The sequence below is a fragment of the Ahaetulla prasina genome, chromosome 4 (assembly GCF_028640845.1).
Source record: "Ahaetulla prasina isolate Xishuangbanna chromosome 4, ASM2864084v1, whole genome shotgun sequence".
Lineage (NCBI taxonomy): Eukaryota > Metazoa > Chordata > Lepidosauria > Squamata > Colubridae > Ahaetulla > Ahaetulla prasina.
In genome coordinates this window covers 13,042,923-13,062,704 of record NC_080542.1, presented here as the reverse complement: position 1 = coordinate 13,062,704, position 19,782 = coordinate 13,042,923, and the positions used below count along the sequence as shown (strand labels likewise).

General features: G+C 44.3%; 1 protein-coding gene across 1 annotated transcript; it reads right to left on the bottom strand.

Annotated features, from left to right (window-relative positions):
• Positions 1 to 771: 771 nt before the first annotated feature.
• Positions 772 to 18,940, bottom strand: LOC131197923 (vomeronasal type-2 receptor 26-like). Its single transcript, XM_058182426.1, has 3 exons — positions 18,781 to 18,940; positions 1,370 to 2,136; positions 772 to 780 (listed from the first exon to the last, which is right to left on the bottom strand). Exons 1-3 carry the CDS (start codon positions 18,938 to 18,940, stop codon positions 772 to 774), a joined length of 936 nt encoding a protein of 311 aa, XP_058038409.1.
• Positions 18,941 to 19,782: the final 842 nt, after the last annotated feature.

Genomic DNA, 19,782 nt, shown 5'->3' with positions numbered 1-19,782 from the left:
AAAATCTACCACCATTTGTACGGTTTTGAGTGTGTTCAGTTCCAGATTGTTCTGGTCGCACCATGAGGCTAGTTGTTCAACTTCCCGTCTGTATGCGGATTCATCATTGTCTCGAATGAGACTGATCACTGTTGTGTCATCTGCAAACTTAAGAAGTTTAACAGATGGATCATTAGAGATGCAGTCATTGGTACACAGAGAGAAGTGAAGAGACCACACAGCCTTGGGGGCGGGGGGGGGGCTGTGGTAATTTTACAAGTATCTGATATGATTCTGGTTAGCTTCACCTGCTGCTTCCTGTTCGTAATTGCTTATTGCCATTTCCATCTCCACATATAAAGAGTATGTAGATATTGAAAAATAAAAAAGAAAATTAAAAAAACCAAAATCTATGCACTAAAAATAATAATTAAAAAATACATTAAAAAGGAAAGAAAAAACAAATAAACTTAAAGGGCAGACTCAGTGGACTATTAGGTCTCCCCACCCCCCCATAGATTTCTATGTTTCCATAAATGTACATTTTCCCAAAATTTACTCATAGTTGTGATTCATACTAGCATGTATTGATGAAACATTTGTACCCAGTTAGACCTAAACTATGACCTGCTTTTGGATTTCATAATCTTCACTCCTATCATGTTAATCTTTGGGGGGGGGGGTTTCTATCTATTATTCATTTATTTATAGTGCCCAGCTGCAAAGTCATGAGTTTTTCCTGTGTCTTTGGTTTCCTAAATATTTTATCTAACAATAAGTATAATTCTTTCCTTAAGCAGCCTAGGAAATAATCATATGGTAGAGGAAAGCTTAATTGAGCCAATCTCTATAAATTACTCACATATTTGGGAATTAGAAGGGATTTACTTCAAGTAATGTTAGCTGGATAGATTCCTTAGATCCAAAAATTGTATGTGGTTGGGAGAAGGAAACAAAGGTAACTGGGTGTGCAGGAAAGGTACATTCTGAGAATCAAAGAAGATTGAATGCTGCTGTGCTAAAGATACTTTGAGAAGGCACGGCTTAGTAGAAAAAGGCTGCCATAAGAGACAACAGCAGTCATGAAAGTGATCAGAGGAAGGGCTCAGGCAGTGCTTCAATTTTTAGGTAGTATCTTAAAGACCAAATGCAGAGAATTCAGGTTGCAGAAAATAAAGGTCGTTAATGTCACTTTGTATTATTTTGTTAGAGTAGGAGGGAAGGCTGCATCGAATCAATGAGCAAATTGAACTTCATATTCAGGAATTTTTTTTATTAACTGTCCCTTTGTATTCAGATTAGGTCTCATAATGATATAGCATTTGGGGGAAAAGATGCAGCCCAGTAATCCAGCTGCTGAAGACAAAATGGAGAAGATCTCCACAGCCACCATGTATTTCCCCTTGGTACTCAAATAGGCGGGAACAAAAGATATCCAGACACTACAAAAGACCAACATGCTGAAGGTGATAAATTTGGGTTCATTAAAGCTATCTGGTAACTTCCTAACTAGGAAGGCCACAGTGAAACTGACAGCAGTCAAGAACCCCAGAAAGCCAAGCACTGTATAAAACATTGCTGTTGAACCTTCATTACATTTTAGGACAATTTCTTCAGCTATAAAATCCATGTCAGAATCTGGGAATGGGGGAGAAATTGTCAGCCACACTGTACAAATGGTAAATTGTGTCAGGGAGCAAAATAGGACAATAGAAAAAGCCAGCTTATTCCCCACCCATTTCCTCATTTTGGAACCTGGCCTGGTGGCCATGAAAGCAAGAACAACAATGGTTGTTTTCCCTAATATGCAAGAAAGGGCTACAGAGAATATGATACCAAAAGCAGCTTGTTGCATGAAACATTTTGTTTGGTCAGGTTGCCCAACGAAGAGCAAACTGCAAAGGAATGAGAGCAGGAGAACAATGAGAAGAATGTAGGTGAGGCTCCTGTTGTTGGCTTTGACAATGGGAGTGTCCCACTTTTTAATGAAGATCCCCAACACCAAAGCTGTGATGAAAGAAAGGAAAAGACTAACGCTGGCCAAGGTGGTTCCCAATGGCTCATTGTAAGACAGGAAGGTGATTGTTTTTGGAATACAAAGATTTTGAGCCTGGTTTGGATATTGGTCTTCTGAACTTTGAAAGCAGTCAACTGCATCTGGGGAAAAAACATCATAGTCAATTTCTAGAAATGCTCAGGTAGCAGGACTGAGAGTTAATTATTGGGTTTAATATTTCCTAATTAAGTGATATCTATTTGTATTTAGTGGGAGTCTGTAAATATGCAGATACTTATCTATTGTTTGTGGTAAATCTTTCATTTTTAGTATTTATATAGCTATTGCCAACATTGAAGCCACTTTGGAGCATCCTCAGGGTTGCCACAGTGAGGATGGTTGGAGCTGTGGGAATGGCAGGGGGGAGTAGAGATTGCTGGGGACTTGTAGCCAAAATAAAATTCTTTCTCTTGGGAATAAAGGACGTTCTCACCAGGTGCTGGGGAGGCATGGACTGAAACCAACTGTAGTGGGGTTTGTGACCTGGTTGGATATTGTAATACAGGGGTGGGATTCAAAAATTTTACCGGGTTCTCTGTCCGGTTGCTGGGTGGAGATGGCCATGGTGGGCGTGGCCTAACCGCCCTCTTCCACCTTGGCAGGGGGTGTGTGTTTTCACCCTCCCCAAGCTCCAGAGGCTTTTGTTGATCCTCCATGAGGGCAAAAATGGTCTTCCCATGGGCTCCAGAGATCCTCTGGAGGCTGGAAACTGGCCCGTTTCTTGATTTCCAGAACTTCAGGTAGGTCTGCTTTTTATCCTCCTCAGGAGGACAAAAACAGCCTCCACAGGCTCCACAGCCCCACCCACCCTAAGGCCAGAAACGGGCCCATTTCGAGACTTCTGGAACTTCCGGGAGACCTCTTTTTTTTTTATTGAAAAAGTTTTACAACAACAATTACATTTCCCCCCCCTCCCCCCCTCCCCCCCTCCCTCCAAACCCCCCCCCCGGACTTCCCAGAGCAAACACAAGGTATAGTTCATTAAACAAACAGTCCTACATTAAATTTTTAAAATCTAACACAATTATAATCCTTCTCTCTCACATAACCTGACTTCTTCCATTAAAATGAAAAACAACATCCTTTATTCAAAGGCAATCCAAAATTTCTTAATCTGCGGACCTCTTTTTTTTTTTTTGAAAAAGTTTTACAACAACAATTACATTTCCCTCCCCTCCCCTCCTCCAAACCCCCGGACTTCCCAGAGCAAACACAAGGTATAGTTCATTAAACAAACAGTCCTACATTAAATTTTTAAAATCTAACACAATTATAATCCTTCTCTCTCACATAACCTGACTTCTTCCATTAAAATGAAAAACAACATCCTTTATTCAAAGGCAATCCAAAATTTCTTAATCTGCGGACCTCTTTTTTTTTTATTGAAAAAGTTTTACAAGATTTTTTCCCCCGGGGGCGTGGCCATGACCGTGGCGGGGTAAGGACCTTTCCTTCATTTCACAGGGCTTATTAATGAAGATTTATGAGAATTTATGCTGTTTGGAATGCACTGTTATGGATGAAAGTTAATAAATCATGAAGTGAAAGTGTTAACAGCCCAGCAGATTGAATTTAAAACTGGTAGGTCATCTGAAACGGCTTGAATTAAGGAGTTTCTACAGCGTGGGATGACCGAGCCGGCCGGCAGACATGATAAGTTTGGAACAAATTGCTGTGTTTTGTTTTTCCAATTATAACTATCGTGTTCTGTGTTAAAAAAATTTTTTTTATTGCTGAGGCTAAGGAGTGAATATTAAGGACTGAATCTGTTAATGAGAAGAAACTGACCTTTTGTGTTGGACTGTTTGGCAGCAAGAGGATTTTACTGGGCGGATAATTTTTTCTTTATTTTTTTTTTTCTCTTGAGAGCAAATTAATAGCTTGTCTATATCACAGAAAACAAAAAAAAGGATTCTGTTTCGAAGCTTAAGTTGGTTTCTTTTTCCTTTCTGCTTTGCTGACGTGGAGAAAAAATGGCTCTGATTAATGTTAGCTGTGAGGTTCTGTGTTTCTTTGTGGAGTGACTATGAGTCATAAGTTACTGAGAGATTATCCTTGAAAACTTGAGAGATAACAAGTGCAAATAAGCCGCTTCGCTTCAATTAAAAGACTGCCGTCCTTTGATCTTCACTAAGACCTTCTGTAAAATTGGTTTGGAATCCTAGTTTGGGGAAAAAAATTTGGTTTTTTTCAAAATGACTCAACAACTCTCAGAAACACAGCAACTTGCTGCAGCTTTAAATAAAATTGGGGAAAAAATAGCAGGACTATCAGAGTGTATGGATAATATGACATTGGAACTGACATTCGAAATGAAAAAGTTGAAGCAAGAGATGAATGAAAACTTTGCGAAGCAAAGAGAGGAAATGATAATGATTAAAGATGAAATGGAGCAGATACATGTACATGAGGTAAAAGTAGATCGGCAAATTGGCAAAATATTTTATAAAAATGAGCAGCAAGATAAGAGAATTTGTCTTTTGGAAGAAGAGATGAGGAAATATAATTTGGTTATCAGAGGAATCTCGGAAGAAAAGGAGGATAAATTGAAACAGCGGGTTTTGAAATGGATTAATGATTCGGATACGCAACTTACGTTTACAATAGCAGACCTGGCAAGTGTTTTTAGAATTGGATATAGAAGGCAAAATGGCTCTAACAGGAATGTGCTTGTCAGGTTCGCAAATCTTGGTGATAAGCTGGAAGTTATGGCCAAGGTGAGAGAGATGGGAGATGCTTTGAAGTTTGAAGGGAAGACTATTCAAGTCTTCCCGGATATATCAAGAGAAGAAAGGGCATGGAGATTTTTTTTAAAACCAATTACAAAAGTTTTGAGAGATAATGGAATTAAATATAATTGGAGGCCACCACAACAATTGAAATTTTTTTATAAAGGAAGGATGCATACAATTACCCCAGATATAGATGCATTATTATATTTACGGGAGCTTGGACTGATTGAGATGGAGGATTTAATGGAGATAAAAGATCAAATGCTTAAGATGGGTGGAACATATGCGGAAACATCAATCCCAGAAGAAGAAAAAGGGGCTATTGGAGGGCAAGACTCTAAAGGGTTAAAGAGGAAAGAAATATCACCTGTGTTGGTTGAACAGAAGAAAAGTCGTGAGGATACAGCAGGAGAAGAAGCAGATAAGAGTCTTGGAAAATACGAAGCCGAATGCGGGAGAGAATCATCGCTATCTTTTTTTTTGAGTGATGAATTTAAATAGACAGCCCGAAAGAAGTGGCCCGGGCATTGGCACGTCCCCTCTCCCCCATTCTCTTTATAGAGGCGAAACCGATGAGGATGTGGGGGAAGAAGATTGTTTGTACTTTATTGTTTTTTTTTTCTTATTGTTGTTTATATGTTAAATATAGGTTATATGGTAGTTTAATGTTAGGTTGTGGGCACAGAAAGGAAGATGCGGGGATAGGATTAAAAAAATTATATTTTAAATGGGAGTTATAAAAATAATGTCATGGAATGTGAAGGGTACAGGGAATCAGATTAAAAGAAGAAGATTGGAATTTAAGATTAAAAGGGATTTACCAGACATTTTATTTTTACAAGAAACCCATCAGAAATCTGAAGATTCAAATAGAATGTATATAAAAGGTATGCAAATATATGAAAAAGCATTTGGAACTTCAAAAGCTAGAGGAGTTGCAACACTGATATCAGATAGGGTGTACTTTGAAAAACATAAGGTAATTTTGGATGAAGATGGAAGATATGTAATAATTGTTGGAAATCTTAATGAGGAAAAAGTGACACTTGTTAATTTATATTTACGAATGAAAACAAAGAGAATTTCTTGAAAAATAACAAAATTTTGGAGAATGAAAGTGTAGGAAAGTAATTGTGGCTGGGGATTTTAATTTAATCAGAGATAAAATAGACAGTACTAATCCCACCCGCTGTGGAGGAGCAAATAAAATGGGGATTTTAAATATGTGGATGCTTCAAACGGCGTGGTCGATGTGGAGAGAGGTCAAAGGAATTGAGAGAGTATACACTTTTTCTCTAAGATATATAATACATATTCTAGAATTGATTATATTTTTCTTTCTAAAGATTTGTTGAATAATGTGGATAAGGTAGATGTGGAATTTTAAAGATTCTGATCATGCAGAAGTTATGGTGGACTTAGATTTTAATTTTGAGAAAAAGAAGCTATTGGAGATATGACGAGAAACTGAATATAACGGTGATAAAATTGGTATAGTATCATTGGATATTTTTAAAGCTTTTGATTCCGTACAATGGGAAACTATTAAAGTAATTGTGGAGGCTTTAGGTTTTGGTAACAAGTTTATACATGTTATTTCAAAATTGTACCAAAAAGCAGTGCAAGAGTGAAGGTGAATGGAATATTAACTGAAGAGATAAAATTAGAAGCAGGTACGAGACAAGGATGTCCCTTGTCCCCAACATTATTTTTATTGGCTATGAAAATTTTGACAAAAATGATAGAAAAAGATGAAGAATTAGAAGGATATAAGGGGTATAAGATAAATTTGTATGCGGATGATACTTTAATTATTTTGAAAAATGTAGAGAAAGATCTGAAAAGATATATAAGCATTTGATAGAATTTGAGAAATGACAGGATTGAAAGTAAATTGGTCAAAGTCAGAATTATTGATGGATAGTAATGGTAATGAGTCTGAGAATATGCAAGAGCAATTTGGGATAAGGATTAAAACACATTGAAATATTTGGGTATAGTGCTTTCACTTAAGGTTAAAGAATTGAAAAAACTTAATTATGATGTGGTGATTAATGAAATTGAGAAGAAGATAGATAAATATAAAATGTTAAAGTTGTCTTGGTTTGGTAGAATTGCAATGTGTAAGATGATGTTGCTGCCCAAGTTCAACTTTTTATTCGAGATGCTACCGCTAAATTTGACAGAGAAAGATATTGAAGGATATCAGAAAAAACTGGATAAATTTTGTAATGGTGGCAAAAGACCTAGATTAGTGAAGAAAATGTGGTATCAAAATCAAAAGGAAGGTGGATTAGGAATCCCCAAATTATTTAATTATTACTGTGCGTATGGTATCCGGATAGTGGTAAAAATATTTAAAGGTGAAGATAACTATTGGAGAGACTTAGAGTTAAGGGATATAGAGAAATTTGGATCAAGGTGGTTTTTAGATAAAGCAAATTCAAAATGTGTAATTAGAAGTTATTGGTTAAAGGGATTAAGTAAAATGTGGAATAAATTTGTTAAAATTTTAATTCCGGATATAATCTTTTTGGGGGAGACAATTGGAATTTGGCCGATTAAAAATAATATAAAACGTAATGAAGTGATTAAAGAGGAAAATATAGAAATTATTAGAGATTGGATAAAAGTTATGAAAAACGAAAGGAGGAATAAAGAAATTATTGAAAAATTAGGGTTAAGTTGGTTTGAAAAAATACAGATAGAAAAATGGTCAAAAAAATTAAGGGAAAATTATGTAATAAATAGATGTGAAACTGAATTTGAATATTTAGTATCTCGGATTATGAAAGATGAAATTGGGCTAAAGGGACTCGTTAGTAGGGTTTATAAGATTATAAATTCTGATGAAAAATTACAAAGAGTGATGAGGACAAATTGGGAAAAAGATCTTAATATTGAAATACCAGAGTCAGATTGGAATGTGAATTGGAATAGTAGAATTATGAGAACTTTATCTATAAGGATTAAAGAGCACAATTATAAAGTTGTTTGGAAATGGTATTTGACCCCAGTAAGATTGTCACAAATGGATAAAAAAATTAGTAAAAAATGTTGGAGATGTGAGATGGAATTGGGGACTTATGAACATATGTGGTATAAATGTGATAAGGTTAAAAGTTTTGGCAACAATTGGAGAAAATGATATTTGAAATGATGGGGAAAGTAATAACATTGAGAGTGGAAACTATATTATTGTTGGTAATTAAGGAAATAGAATTAACAAAATATGAAAAAGAATTGATTAGAATTATGATTATAATAGGTAGAATTATAATAGCTAGACATTGGAAACTAGATGTGATTTTTAGAATAGAAGAGTGGAATTCTGAAATGTGGAAATTAGCTTTAAATGATAAAATGACATGTGATATTAAAATTAGAAGTGGTGTGTATAAAGAAGATATTTTCTGGAAGACTTGGAAACCTTTTGTGGACTTTGCGCTTGGAACATTGGACGCTTCGGTACCTGTACCTCGAGAACGTGGATTTTGGCGATCGTGAGGATATATCCGAAGACCCAAATCTTCCTTTTTTTTTATGTATAGCACAAGGGTGTAATAATGTACTTTCTTTTTTTGTTTGTTTGTTTGTTGCAAAAAAGTAATAAAAAAATTAAAAACAAAAAAACAAAAAAAACAAGATTTTCCCCCCCATATATCCCCCCTCCCCCCAACCCTAACCCTTCCCCTCCCTCCTCCCTCCTTCCCCCATCCTCTCCCCCCCTCCTTCCCAGAGCAAATACAGCATTTCGTATTTAACAATCATAAACTAAAATATGCTAATTAACATAAACACCCATCCCTCTTCTTGAACCTCAGCTCCCCTTTTCCATAAAAGAAGAAGAAAAAGGAAAATATTAATACTAATACAATTACATTCTATTCATTTAAAAGCTGTTTAGTATTTTGTTATTTCAATCTCCATTATATATATCTTTCAAAAATAATCTTTCAAATATGGTGATAGTTCTACCTTCTTATCTAAGTCCATTAAGTTTAAAATCCAATCTTCTGTAATAAACAATATCCCATCTTCCAATGTCCTCCGAGAGCCTCTGAGTAGCCCAACACTTACCTGACATCTAAAAAAGCTCACGTGGAGACTCCTGTAAGGGGAGGGGAGGGGTGGGAGGGGCAGGTTGGGCAGGACAGCCAGTCCTTGCAATTACTGGTTTGGCAAACCAGATGTAAAATTAGCATTCGGTTCGGAACCAGTCCAAACAGGCTGAATCACACCCCTGATGTGATGGACATGTGGACTGGGGGAAAGGAACTTTGAATTTAATTTGGGTGGGAAAAACCTCGGGACCTTCAGAGTTGGGTTTTCACCAGATGTGCCAATATGACATGCCTAATAAATTTAGACTTTGAGGAGCACCTTGGCCTCAGAGTTTTGATTGCATTGGGTCTGTTACTTGGAACCCTGACAGCTATATCATTGGTTTGATCACCTCATTAGAAATCAGTTGTAGAAGGTTTGGAAATTAGCATTTTGAATAAAGAAGACTGAATAGCTTTGCACAACACAACTTTTACCTGTCTCGTTTGAAATTTCCCCTTTTGCACATGGACAGCAAGCAAAACAGCAAAATGACTTCCCTTCTATTTTCATCTTCCTCCACCCAGAATAGCAATGGTCATTGCATTTAGAAAGAGGTAGAATCTATCAAGAAGTGAAACCAGGATTTATTAAATCTAAAATTTCAGAATATTCTACTTGAATGTCTTTCAAGAATTGATGGAAAAAGTAACAAAGTAAGAACAACAATTTCACCATTCTTCCTGTCATTTTGGACATAAAGGGGAAATTGGCAGAATCCCCATCCATTATCCACCTCCTCCTCCTCCCCATCATCATCAGAGTTGGATAGGATCTTAAAAGTACAAGATGTAAAGTACCCCTTGGGTACTATTATGGTTAAAAGAAGAAAATGTGTTTTGAACCTTACAGAATAAGAGAGCAAACAGAATAACCTAGATGAAAGGGACTTTGGAGGTCTTCTAGTCCAACCCCATGCTCAAACAGCAGACCCTATACTATTTCAGACAAATGGATGTCCAATTTCTTCTTAAAAGCCCCCAATGAGGGGCCATCCATAACCCCTGAGGGCAAGTTGTTGATTGCTCTCATTCAGAAAAAATCTCCTTACTTCTAGGTTGCTTCCATCTTTGGTTAGTTTCTATCCATTGTTTCTTGTTTTGCCTTCTGGTGCTTTGGAAAATAAGTCGACCCCCTCTTCTTTGTGGCAGTCCCTCAAATATTGGATGACTGTTATCATATCACCCTTAGTCCTTCTTTTCTAAATTAATTCACCCATCTACAGTATTTATTTCTGTTTCCTATTCACTATTCCCCTACTGATTCTTTTTTTAAGCATTTCACCACTCCACTGCTGAATACCAAATAAGAAGAACCATAAGAACAAGAACAAGAACAAGAACAAAAATCATCATCAACATGGTAGTACAGAAGAAAAAAATATAATAATGTTTCAAGAAAGCTGAATTACCCAAAGTCCAAAAGTTTTATGAGATTAAAAAAACATGAGATTAAAACATGAGATTAAAAAAACATGAGATTAAAAATGAAGATATAAGAATGTCCCAATTAATAGAGGTAATTAAAAAACAGAACAATAACAAAACGCCAGAGCCCGATGGGTTACTGTTAAGTTCGGGAAGTAACGAGGCTGGAGACCCAGGGTAGTGACAACAGCTCTTTAATATAGGGTGAACCCAGCAACAGGCTGGGCGAAAACCCTCTCCTTTTATACAGTTCTGTTGGAGGTTTTGACCAATCAGCAACGTGCTGATTTCCCGCTCAAATATTTAAAGGTACAACATTAATACATAACACTCCTCCCCTCCCAGAAAACACTTTGCCTCTATTTACATAAATATTTACATGTTATTTTTCGACGTAGTCACGCAAATAACCTGGGCGTCTCCTAGTCCTTTCTGACCTGCGCGGTTCAGTTCTGGGTGGTGTTTTGAGCTGGTCGGAGGGGCTGTTTTCTCCTCCCAGCACTTTCTCTGGGCCAACGGGCTCCGGATTATTGGCCGACTCTTTTTCTTGGCTATCGGGCCTTGGATTACTTTTTTCAATTTCCCTGCCGCTTCCCTCGGGAACCTGATGGCGTCGCTGGAACTCTGGGATCTCAGCTAAGTCTTGCGCCTCCCCCGGGTCATTGTTGGCTGTGGAATCAAATTGGTATTGATCATGATATGTTTCATTTGGTTCAGTTTGGTCGGTTATTCGTTTCCTTAACTGATCTATGTGGCGCCTCCACACTCTGTTGTCGGGTAGCTCTACCACGATGATTTTGGGCCAGTTACTTTAATTATTTGTCCTGTGAGCCAACTAGGGCCGTCCCCATAGTTTCGAGCCCACACCGGGTCGCCTATGCTCATTTCCCTGGTCTTTTCTAGTTTTCCCTTGTAACCCTCTGGTGTGTAATGGGGATTCAAACGGTCCAGTGGGCACCGGAGTTTCCGTCCCATTAGCAATTTGGCTGGGCTTTTCCCGGTGGCCGTGCTTGGGGTTCTGTGCTGGATGGCTAGGAAAAAGTCTATTTTTGTTTGCCAGTCACCTGGCTTTAGCCTGGACAATGCCTCCTTAGCGCTCCGGACGGAACGCTCTGCAAGGCCATTCGACGCAGGGTGAAAAGGCGCAGAGAGGGCATGTCGGATGCCTTCCTCTGCCAGGTATTCTTCAAACTGGGCTGCCGTGAATTGAGGCCCATTGTCGGACACCAGAGTGTCCGGCAATCCGTGAGTTGCGAATAGGTGGCGCAGGGTTGCAATTACTGCTTCGGCCGTAGTGGATTTCATGAGTATGACCTCCAACCATTTAGAAAATGCATCCACAACTATTAGGAATGTTTGGCCGTGAAAAGGGCCAGCAAAATCAATGTGGATTCTTGACCAGGGCCCTTGGGGCTTTTCCCATTCTCTGACTGGGGCCGTTGGGGGTAGAGGTCTGGATTCTTGGCAAGCCTGACATTTCCCTACCCTCTCAGCAATCTCTGCGTCCATGAGTGGCCACCATACATAGCTTCTGGCGAATCCCTTCATCCTTACGATCCCTGGGTGACCCTCGTGGAGGAGGTCCAATACCTTTCCCCTTAACTTTTCAGGAATTATTACACGATCACCCCATAACAGACACCCCCCTTGAGCTGAGAGCTCATCTCGTTTTTTGACAAATTCTTTGAACCTTTCGCCCGGCGCAGCGGGCCACCCTCTCTGTACCCAACCGAGTACAGTCCTTAACACAATGTCCCGGTATGATGCCCGAGCCACTTCCTTAGATGTGACTGGGCCAGAGTCCAAAGAGTCAATAAGTAGGATGGGTGTCCCTGGAGTGGGGTCTTCGGTCGCCCCAGGTAGTGGGCATCGGCTTAACGCGTCTGCATGCCCCACTTCTTTTCCTGGTCGATGTTGCAGCTTGTACGAATAAGCGGCTAAGAATATAGTCCATCGGGTCAATCGCGAAAGTGCCACAGGCGTTGGGCGGTCGCCAGCCAGTATTCCTAGTAGCGGTCTGTGGTCAGTCACGATTTCGAAATTCCGCCCAAATACATACTCGTGGAATTTCTTGACCCCTGACACAATGGCTAGTGCTTCTTTGTCTAACTGGCTGTAGTTCCTCTCTGGGGAGGACATCGTTCTTGAATAGAACGCTATAGGGGCTTCTGTGCCGTTTGGAAGTCTATGGCTGAGTACGGCCCCCACCCCATAAGGGGAGGCATCGCAAACCAACACTAGGGGTAATGAGTCGTGATATTGGATGAGCAGGCTATCACTTGAGAGCAGGTTCTTTACTGCTTCAAAAGCCCTATTTTCTGACTTTCCCCAAGACCAAACAGTATTTTTCCCTAAGAGCCTATGCAGCGGTTCCAAGAACGGTTGCTTTGTTCTTTAAAAGACCGCGTAAAATTAACCAATCCCAGGAATGCCTGCAGCTCTGCTTTGTTTTTGGGCGCTGGAGCCTTCTAATTGCCTTAACCTTGCTCTCAGTAGGGTGAATTTTCTTGTCTATCCGTAGCCCAAGAAGTCGGATTCGACCCGATCTGGCATTTGTTTGTCTTGACTTTTAACCGCTGTCCGGAAAATGCTCAAGACCTTTCTTAACCGCCTCCCCAGTTCCTCCATGTTTTCCCTGAAATTAGGACATCATCAAGTAGGAACTACCCTGGGAGCCCCTGCAGTAGTCGTTCCATCAGGTTTTGAACAGCCCTGGTGCCACACTGACCCCAAATTGCAATCGGTGCACTTGAAGGCACCCCTGTGCCACAATCGCTTGGGCTTCGCCAGCGGGCGTCTACTGGCAGTTGTTGGTAGGCTTGGGCCAAGTCTAACTTTGCAAAGACTTGCCCTTGCCCCAACGAGTGCAATAAGTGTTGCACCACGGAACCGGTAAGCGCTTTTCTGTAAGGCTTTGTTAAGCGCCGCCTTGTAGTCAGCGCAAATTCTAATTGACCCGTCCGGTTTTATGGGGTGACGATTGGCGCCTCCCACCTTGCGTGATCGACTGGCACCAAGATCCTTGATTAATGAGCTTATCCAGCTCCTTATCAATTTTGGTTTTAGGGCAAAGGACTCTCCTCGCCTTAAGCCTAATGGGGGCTACCTGGGGTCTAAGTTGAAGGAAATAGGGTCCCTTGTACTTGCCCAGGCAGTCCTTGAAGACATCTTCGAACTCGTTAAAGAGAATGTCTTTCAGGTTACAGTCACTTGTAGATGCCAGTCACCCCATGCCCAGGGCACGAAACCAGTCTAGTCCCAACAGACTGGGCAGAGTTCCTTCGACGATCGTGATGGGCAGGGTCTTTTATGTGGACCATACTCGACTCGGACGGAGGTGGTCCTCGAACAGGGATGCGATTCCCTGGTAGTCGTGCACTCGTAGCCGTTGTGCTTGCAGGTGGCGCCGCGACGGACGGCAGCGACTTCGCCAGAGTGTCCCAGGACATGATGGTGATCGCTGATCCCGTGTCTACTTCAAGCCTGCACCGCATTCTCTATCTTGGGCTTTGTGAAGATCTTCTTTCCACTTTGGTTGAGGCGCGCCTATAATGACAGTCGCTTGGTTAGACTTCGCTTTCTTGTTTGAACCAATCGCGGGCCGCCTTTCCGGTTCCGCTGATTGGCCGATTTGAATTTTCGGCGGAAGGTTGGGCCGCCTGCAAACCTGAGCTATGCCCTTTCTTCCCACACCGCCGCATGTTGCGCTTTAAACCTGCAGCGTTGGCGCTGGTGCTGCCCTCCGCAGCTTCCGTGACTCGCCACGGTCCTCAATGTCGCGTTTCGGTCCGGCAGACCCTTCCTCATCTCGCCTCACCGTCGGATTCGGACTGAATCTCCTCCTGGTGTACTGGCGCTGGCTTTGCACTCGCCTTTGGATTGAAGAGGCTTTTGCAGGGTCTCTGCTGCTTTAGTAGACATTTCGTGTGCTCTGGCTTCGTCCAGAGCGTTGGCTAGTGTCAGGTTGCTCTTGGCTAGCAGCCGCCGCCAGACGGATGTCCTTGACCCCTCGGACGAGTTGCTCGAGTAGCACCTCGCCCAGGTCTCGGTATCCGCAGTCCTTGGACGCCTTCTTAAAGCGGCCATGTAGTCGCCGATGGACTCGCCTCCATCTGTCTCGTTCTCCGAATTCAAACCGCTGCACGTATTTGGGCGGCGTCGGCGCGAAATGGTTCTTCAGCAAAGTCTGCAGAGTCGGCCACGATACCGATTGTATCGGCGTTGGCTCTGCCAGGGCTTCCGCAATCTCGATGACCTCCGGCCCACAATGGCTTAAGAAGTAAGCCCGTTTGCGGTTATCAGGGATCCCCTGTAGTTCGTTGGCTTCTAGAAAGCTTTCGAAACGGGTCATATACGTTCCCCATTTCTCCTTGACCGGGTTGTACGGTGCGGGTGGCGTGTTTGCCATTTCCGCGTTTCTGCCCTGAGTTTGCTGGGTTCGGAACTATCGCGCTTCAGCTCGGTTCTGGTTCTCCTTAGCCTCGAGATCCCATCCTCGTCGCCAATGTTAAGTTCGGGAAGTAACGAGGCTGGAGACCCAGGGTAGTGACAACAGCTCTTTAATATAGGGTGAACCCAGCAACAGGCTGGGCGAAAACCCTCTCCTTTTATACAGTTCTGTTGGAGGTTTTGACCAATCAGCAACGTGCTGATTTCCCGCTCAAATATTTAAAGGTACAACATTAATACATAACAGTTACCATCGAAACTATATAAAGAAATACAAGAGTCTTTAGGAGAAATACTAATTGAGGTCTATAATGCGGTATTAAAAGAAGCAAAGGCACCAGCGTCATGGGTGGAGGGAAATATTACTTTGATTCCAAAGAAGAACACTGACTTATAACTAATCCAGAATTATTTATTTTATTTTATTTTTTTTATTTTTTTTTATTAAATTTTTATACCGCCCTTCTCCCGAAGGACTCAGGGCGGTGTACAGCCAGAATAAAAACAAAATATATACAATTTAAAACAACATTTAAAAAGAGCAAATTTTAAAGGCTGATTATTAAAATTTAGATTTAAAGATTTAAAAATATTAAGAATGCCCAATTTAAAATTCAACACAAATTATGCCAGTCCCGCTTTAATAAATAGATATGTTTTGAGCTCACGACGGAAGGTCCGAAGATCAGGCACTTGACGCAGGCCAGGGGGAAGTTCGTTCCAGAGCGTCACTGCCCCCACAGAGAAGGCCCTACTCCTGGGGGCCGCCAGCCGACACTGTTTGGCGGACGGCACCCTGAGAAGACCCTCTCTGTGAGAGCGTACGGGTCGGTGGGAGGCAAAGGGTAACAGCAGGCGGTCTCATAAGTACCTGGGTCCTAAGCCATGGAGCGCTTTAAAGATAGTTACCAAAATCTTGAAGCGCACCTGAAAGACCACAGGAAGCCAGTGCAAGCTACGGAGCAGCGATGTCACGTGGGAGCCACGAGCGGCTCCCGTTACTACTCGTGCAGCCGCATTCTGGACTAACTGCAGCCTCCGGGTGCACCTCAAGGGCAGCCCCATGTAGAGAGCATTGCAATAATCCAGCCTAGACGTAACCAGAGCGTGAGTGACCGTGCATAAGGCATCCCGGTCAAGGAAGGACGAACTGGCGAACCAAGCGAACTTGGTAAAAGGCCCTACTGTGACGGCCGCCAGGTGTTCATCAAAAGACAGCCGTCCATCCAGGAGGACGGCCAAGTTGCGAACCACCTCCTTTGGGGCCACTAACTCGTCCCCAACAGTCAGCTGCGGGTGCAGCTGACTGTACCGGATGCCGCATCCACAGCCACTCCGTCTTGGAGGATTGAGCTTGAGTCTGTTTCTCCCCATCCAGACCCATACAGCTTCCAGGCACCGGGACAGCACTTGACCGCTTCGCTGGGGTGGTCCGTGTGAAAAGTACAGCTGAGTATCATCAGCGACAGATGATAACTCACCCGAAACCACTGATGACCTCACCCAGCGGCTTCATATAGATGTTGAACAGGATAGGCGAGAGAATCGACCCCTGAGGCACCCCACAAGGGGGGCGCCTCGAGGCGACCTCTGCCCCCTGTCAACACCGTCTGCGACCGGTCAGAGAGATAGGAGGAGAACCACCGATAAACGGTGCCCCCCACTCCCAATCCCTCCAACCGGCACAGCAGGATACCATGGTCGATGGTATCGAAGGCCACTGAGAGATCTAATAGGACCAAGGCAGAGGAACAACCCCTGTCCCTGGCCCTCCAGAGGTCATCCACCAACGCGACCAAAGCCGTCTCCGTGCTATAACCGGGTCGGAAGCCAGACTGGAACGGGTCTAGATAGACAGTTTCCTCCAGGTGCCGAGGAGCTGCCATGCAACCATTTCTACAACCTTCGCCACAAAGCGAAGGTTGAGACTGGACGGTAATTACCAAAATAGCTGGGTCCAGGAAGGCTTCTTGAGGAGAGGTCTCACCACCGCCTCTTTCAAGGCGGCGGGAAAACCCTTCCATCAAAGAAGCATTTATAATCCTGGAGCCAGCCTCGTGTCACTTCCTGAGCAGCCAGCACTAACCAGGAAGGGCACGGGTCCAGTAAACATGTAGTTGCATGTAACCTCCCAGCAACCTGTCCATGTCCTCGGAGCCACAGACTCAAACTCATCCCAAATAACCTCAACAAGACGTGTCTCTGTCATCTCAGCTGGATCATCGCAATCTTGGTCCAAACTATCCAAGCTGAACGATTTTATCGTGATAGATAACCATTAAACTCCTCAGCTCGTCCTGTAAGGGTCATCCCGTCCCTCTTGATGGAGGAGGAACGGTCACCCGAAACAGGGTGGCCGGGAGTTATCTGCCGATGCAATGAGGGTGGAAACGCATAACGCGCTCCCTCATTGCCACTAGGTAGGTCTAGTAAAGGACCTCACCAGTGTCCGATCAGCCTCGGAACAGCTAGACCTCCAAGTACTCTCTAGGCGTCTTCTCCGGCGTTTCATCTCTCTCAGCTCCTCGGAAAACCAGGGAGCCAATTGAGATCTACGCGGGTCAGAGGTCGCAAAGGCACGACACGGTCCAAAGCCAGCCGCGCCCGCTCCCAGGCCGCAACCAGTTCTTCAGTCGTGCTGCGGGTAAGATCCTCAGGAACGCCCAAGCTCCGTCCGGAACCTCTCCGGGTCCATCAGGCACCTGGGACGGAACCAACGCATTGGCTCCGTCTCCCTGCGGTGGTGAGCGGCGGTCCGAAAGTCCAGGCGAAGAAGAAAATGATCTGACCATGACACTGGCTCTTTAACTATATCTCCTAAATCCAGATCATTAACCCACTGACCAGAGATAAAAATCAGGTCTAGCGTGCCTCCCCCAATGTGTGTAGGGCCATCAGTTACTTGAATCAGGTCCAAGGCCGTCATGGAGGCCTGGAACTCCTGAACCACCGTTGATGACAAGCCGGCTGATGGCAGGTTGAAATCCCCCAAGACCAAAAGTCTGGGAATCTCAACCGCCACGCCAGCAAGCACCTCTAGTAGCTCAGGTAGGGCTGTAGTCACGCAGCAAGGAGCCAGGTACGTGATCAACAGCCCCATCTGATTCCGGTGGCCCCACTTCACAAGGAGGGATTCACAGCCAGCTATCTGAGGAACAGTGGACTCCCTCGGCCCTAGACTTTCTTTAATCACAACCGCCACCCCCCCACCCCTACCTTGGGCCCTCGGCTGATGGAATGCACGGAAACCCGGAGGGCACAGTTCAACCAGGGGTACACCCCCTTCTGTGCCCAACCAGGTCTCCGTAATGCCCATGAAGTCCGCGGACTCCCTCTGAATCAGATCACAAATCAGGGGAGCCTTATTGACCACGGACCGGGCATTGCAAAGCATCAGCCGAAGACCCAAGCTCTGAGGGTCTTGACCTTCCGGGGAACGAGTGAGGACTGAGGGGCCGGAGCACGTGATCGCTTTTAAACATCGAACACGTGCTCCCGAAGAACGATACGACCCCCCGCCTCCGCCATATCTGCCTCTCCCACTTACCGTACAGATGGAATAATACTCTCTGCTCTGCACATACCCCTCCCCCCTGTCTTCGGACCGGCTTTAATAATGTTGTGAGCGTGCACTGGGACTGGACATACCCTCCCTGACGGGTTTCCCCCAACACCCGACTTTACCCTCCCCCCCTTTAAAAATTCCCTATTTAAAAATCCCCAAAGACTCTTCCTTGACGCATGCCATCTCTGTGGGTCCCAAGACCCGTCATTGAGGCCGGCCCTAGGTAATGTGGCAGGCCATTCCTGCGAGGCGGGGGCACCTCGCAGGTGCAAGAGTTCATGTGGCAAATAACGCATGGAATCAGTCGACAGCTGACTATGTCCCCTTTAGCAGCTGAGATGTTATACTGAGATGTTTTTCCGGGGTCCAGTATCAGATGGAAAAAGAAAACAGGCAGTCTGTCCTGGATAGATGTAAAATCCATTAGATAGATGTAAAATCCATTGCTATCCTGGTGGATTAACAGACAAAAGATCGTAAACCGTCTTAACCCAACCCGGTCCAAAGCATGACTGCTCTGTTCCATAGTCCGAATCCCCTCAGGGGATTCCGTCGCCTCCTTCACGTCGCTCACCGTCGCCTCCTTCACGTCGCTCACCCCTCCTCCAGCACCGTGCACGGCGGCCATGGTTATCAAAAGGCCTAACCTTGTCCAACGGCCACCAGATAGATGTTCCGCTGGGCCAGAGAGTGCCGTCTGCGGGAGAGATGTTCCAGCAGTCCAGGGAGGAGGACCGAGGGTGGGGGTAAAAGGGTAGCCACAATGTCAGCTGGAGGATACACCGTCCTGCCCCACGCCTCGGCATGGTCGTCAAGTCCACCACTCGCCCCCACCCTCAGTGGGGGAGATGGTCCAACGAGCTGGGAACCAGAAGACCAGGAGGCGTAGTCCAGGGGTGCAACCAGGGGTGTAACCAGGGCGCGGCTGAATGAGCGCCGTCTCAGCTGAAAGCATGCAGCCCCCTCCCCTCATCTCCACAAGGCCGCCTCCACCTGTCCGCCGAGCCTCAACCGCCGACGGGGAAGCTGTTATGGCGAAGCGAGGGCCAAAGTGCCAAGCCACGCAGTCCGGGCGTCGCGGCGTAGTTGGCACACGCCGCCCCCCCCACACCTCCACATGGCCATTCATCTCCCACCGCTCACCCTGCATTTAACAGGGAGATGATAACAAGAGCGGGGGACCCGGGACCATGAGGCTCAGTCCGAGGGGTGTCGTCTGATGGAAGCAGTTAGCGGCGCTAGAAACAAACGCCGCTAACCGCCAAACAGCTGAGAAACAGCTGAGGACCGGCCACCCGCCACGCACCTCCGCGAGGCCGCCATCTTCGCCCACCCCGTCTCCGGCTTCTCCAACCTCCAACACAGCGACCGCGGGTTCAAAAAGGTCCTAGGACCCCACCCGCGGTTGCTGGGATGTAAAGTTCATCGGGCCGGGGGAAGCAAGCGGCAGAGGAGGCAGCAGGACATCGC

What these genes read in the sequence shown, in the direction of transcription:
- LOC131197923 (XM_058182426.1), bottom strand. Translation starts at nt 18,940, where the DNA reads ATGGCCGCCGTGCACGGTGCTGGAGGAGGGGTGAGCGACGTGAAGGAG. An exon ending in AAGACGGTTTACGATCTTTT is followed by an intron (nt 2,137 to 18,780) that starts GTCTGTTAATCC and finishes TTTTTTCCCCAG; the next exon opens with ATGCAGTTGACTGCTTTCAA.